The 3,875-nt window shown below is 45.9% G+C and overlaps 1 protein-coding gene across 1 annotated transcript; it reads right to left on the bottom strand.

Moving 5' to 3' along the window:
* Window positions 1-615: 615 nt before the first annotated feature.
* On the bottom strand, window positions 616-2,573 carry LOC149810439 (uncharacterized). The gene is made up of 4 exons (XM_089994263.1): window positions 2,499-2,573; window positions 2,157-2,226; window positions 1,578-1,646; window positions 616-1,045 (listed from the first exon to the last, which is right to left on the bottom strand). The coding sequence occupies exons 1-4, from the start codon at window positions 2,547-2,549 to the stop codon at window positions 660-662; spliced, it is 576 nt and encodes a 191-aa protein (XP_089850389.1). The 5' UTR covers window positions 2,550-2,573; the 3' UTR covers window positions 616-659.
* Window positions 2,574-3,875: the final 1,302 nt, after the last annotated feature.

Raw genomic sequence — 3,875 nt, 5'->3', positions numbered from 1 at the left:
AATGTTTGCAAATTTGTATGACATGGCACCACATGTTTTCAACAATTCAATATTCTCATTAGGTTTCTTGTCGCGATGTTGTATGTAAATGTACATTTCATATAGTAGCTAGGTGTAATGGCAAAAAGAATTTGGTGCACAGTAGTAGGTGTTGTTTCCACACATTGTGTGCTGCTACATCAGTAACAACATTATCAGCAAAGAAGTAATGATATTTCTGTCTCATTCAAAGTATACTGCTTGCAACATTTGGCAAGGAGTAAGTGTATATGATGAGTGTAAACAGGTATTGTCACTGATCTGATCATTGTACTGAACAATGTGCTACCCTACTGTTGCTTGCCATTAACATTGCTACCATGTGAGTGATGTATGTATTCTGCAAGTTGAGAGTTGATGAGTGTTGTAGCTTATGTATGGGGCGAATGCATTGGCAAGTGCACTGTACAGACTTAGTATTCAAGTACTTATAAATAGCACTGTGTTACAATTGATAGTACAATGTATATAGACAGGTATATGTCACAAGCTGTCTATAACCTGAACACATGCAGAATGGCATGATACAACTTGCACAGCTCATGTAAAGTGTCAATACCAGATCCCTTTTTCCCCCAACTACATTCATGACTCGCCACCATATCAACATAATCTTTTGCCTACTGCTTGAGAGTATCACGAATGGCACCATCCACTTTGGAAGCGACCTCTTCTACCTTGTCAGCTGCAGCATTGTATGCATCCTTTGCCGTGTCAGTGGCAGAGTGTGTGGTATTGTTGACAGAGTTTTTGACATTGCCAGCTGCATCCTTGACAGCATCCACAGCTTGCGATGCAGCGCTCTTGGTATTGTCATAAGCTCCGGAAGCAGTATCCTTGGTATTGTCCCTAGCATCCCCTACAAATTCGCGTGCTTTGTCTTGTGCCGCGTTCACATTCTCCTTCACATTCTCAGCTGCGTTGTTGACTGAGTTGGCAGCTCCATCGACAGCGCGCTGGAACTGATCCTTCTCATTGGTTGCAAAGGTTTGAACGGAGCATTTTCCTGCAATGCATGCAACAGATATGAGAGTCCAACACACCCCATTAACCATACTTTGTCACTAGAACAACATATTGAATAGCCACAGTGCCATGATACACACATCCTCCCCACATACACACGTAAGCATGTTAGATTCCATGTTATCCACCCTTGTTGATACAAATGCTCACCATCTTCTCCAAGGGGTGGAAATTTAGAATTGCAGGCTCATAGACAATATTATAGTGTGTTTCCAATGACTGAAACAATCATAGTGGCATGTGGTATATGTACATGCACTACTCTACTTCATTCACGAGAGATTGTATGTGAGAAATGCCGCTCCAACGATGTACTGCATCTGACAATTGCAGGGCCTTGTAATAGTTTGCCAGGCATAGAGAGGTATGAGGTCAAAGTATAACATTCATCAGTAAAATGTGTAACTCCCATTTCTGTGCGAAAGTCCGCAAATGCGTGAACTATCTACAGCATCCACATTGTTAAGTCATTGCGCACTGCTTTAGGAAGAGAGGAGAAGGAGGGGAACTACCTGCAGGCTTGAGGCCAAAGTGCACAGCGAACGACGATTTAGGCTGGGCTACTGTGAGCCTGGGCACACCTGCACAGATACCATTTCTCGAATGCATGCTCTGTCACAGTATATGCCGTATCAGACGTCCAAGAACATGTTCACGTCCATTCTCTTCACCTGACTGTCGTACATTCTCAGAACACCACTGCAACACTCGTCATGCAGCAGTTCTTCACATGGAACGATATGTGTGCTGGAGAACACTGAGTTTTCGTTCATCCTTAATCGTAGCCACGTCTCTGCTCGCGTGCACGAGGACGTGACAACCGTTGCAATGCTCACACATATGTGGCCTCAAATATCGGCTATCTGCGTCGACCATGCAGTTCCACATCTCGTGCCCGTTTATTCGCAACGTTCCCGACTCCATGTCGACGATACCTCGAGGAAAGACCGATGTGATGTGAAACAAATCGCAGTACTGCACGGTCGTCATGTGTAGACTCACGGCTACAGGTGTTTTCGATCACTGATTGCATTTTGCCCAGGTGGCATTGTGCTGCACGAACTTCTCTTCTTAGGATGATGAAGACTTACCTGCTCGTGCGCGCCCAGATTTGTAGGCCTTTGCAACGTTGGCTGAATGCATCATGGTGGAGAAGGACGTCTGCGCATCAAACACGGTTTATTGCAATGTAAGGGACTTGTATCTCGCAGTTTCATCTACCTGTGTTTTTGGTACTGCAGTCCATCTAGAACCAAGCTCTGTCGCTTCGCAATCAGCAGGCGAGCTCGGGATGTCTAAAAAATTCAGAATTCGGACAGTCTGGATGCACCCTATGCGCCGTTATCCTCGAAGTGATCTAGAAATCTCAAGGCACACCAGCTCAAGCTCATCCATGCATGCAAGAAGCGTCAACCTGAATCCGAGTTACATACCTTGCTGTTGAAGTTTAATTGGGTCTTCGATGATGGCGTTATTGTTGGCATGTGTCTCGAGAGATAATTTGAGTATTCGGCTACTAACGATGTCCCCATGCGTGCAGCGTGACCTTATATAAGCGTTGACATGCTTTCTGGTTGCATAATTCGATATACAAATCAAGCGAAATCAATAGCAAACGGATTCAGCGTCAGCAAATGTGTGTCATGTGGTGCAGTCATATTATTTATTGCTCACACCGTTTATTACGCTATGACTGAAAACAATGCGCATCCCAAATGCGTTCACCTTTACTGCATCTCCAGGTAGAAACTCAAGAAAGAACGCCATGGTAGCTCATCAAGTTTCCTCCTGTGCGCTATATCGTACGAAACCACGATTGTCCTTGTAGCCACCACGTTACGTGTGCTACAAGGAAGTCTACTTTTAGAGACAGCTTATTTGCAAGAGAATATACAAAACCCTAGTGTTCTCTGTATCGACAGATGTCCGATGAGGCATCACTTGTCTCACACCGCATTGCAGCGGCCGGTCTGACCTCACATGAACAGCCCTGGAACTTCATCTGCCTGTCCAAGGTGTTCGACATGCCTTCCCTTGACACAGGAGGGCTCCACACGCAGGCTGTCTTGTGCTGCACAACACCCAAGGCACAAAACCACAAACTTACCCAAAGCACGAAACTTACTGTGATTTGGGGTAACTTTCGTGCTTTGGTACCTTGGGTGTTGTGCAGCAATCCCCAACAAGGATCTTGATTGGTTGATTGTATGTATAGTGTTGCTTTCAGCGTATTGATGTCTCGCATGTCCTTGTTCACCAGAACGAGCTGCTGTTGCTCTTCAGTAGATTGTACGGACCGGCGGAGGCAGCACAGCTTCAAGAAACAAACAAGAAAGTCATGGAAATGGAGAACCACTTTGGGGAACCACTCGATATCTCCAAGTGATTGATTTATTTTATGTTATGTCTGTGTGGCATTTCAAGGCATGCAGGCAGGGCTTCAAGGGGTCAGAAATTGAAGCTCATCTCTGTCCTCTCTTTCAGTGGAATGGGGACAAGCATCATCATGTTGTGCTTCGGCTCCTGCCTGTCCACATCAACCAGCAATGCCTGTCATTCTAAGCTGTTGTCATGCACGTCGTCGATATCAGTGTCAGCGCTTTGCCATAACGGAGTTCGACGTTTCCACCCCCCCCAAATTTCTGCCCCAGAATCCGCGCGCCCTCAGGCATCTGGCGCCGCAATTTACACCATCTGGCGAAAACTATCAAAATCTTACAAGCAGCATATATCTTGTAGGTCGAGAGGCTTCAAGCAGCGCACGAACAGACAGCGCAGAGCCGCACCGCCTTCAACACCCCGGCAGTCCT

This window comes from Nuphar pumila, unplaced genomic scaffold (assembly GCF_984573655.1).
Source record: "Nuphar pumila unplaced genomic scaffold, dmNupPumi1.hap1.1 HAP1_SCAFFOLD_351, whole genome shotgun sequence".
NCBI classification, from domain to species: Eukaryota; Viridiplantae; Streptophyta; class Magnoliopsida; order Nymphaeales; family Nymphaeaceae; genus Nuphar; species Nuphar pumila.
The sequence above is the reverse complement of the archived record's forward strand: the minus strand, read 5'-3'. Positions and strand labels throughout refer to the sequence as shown.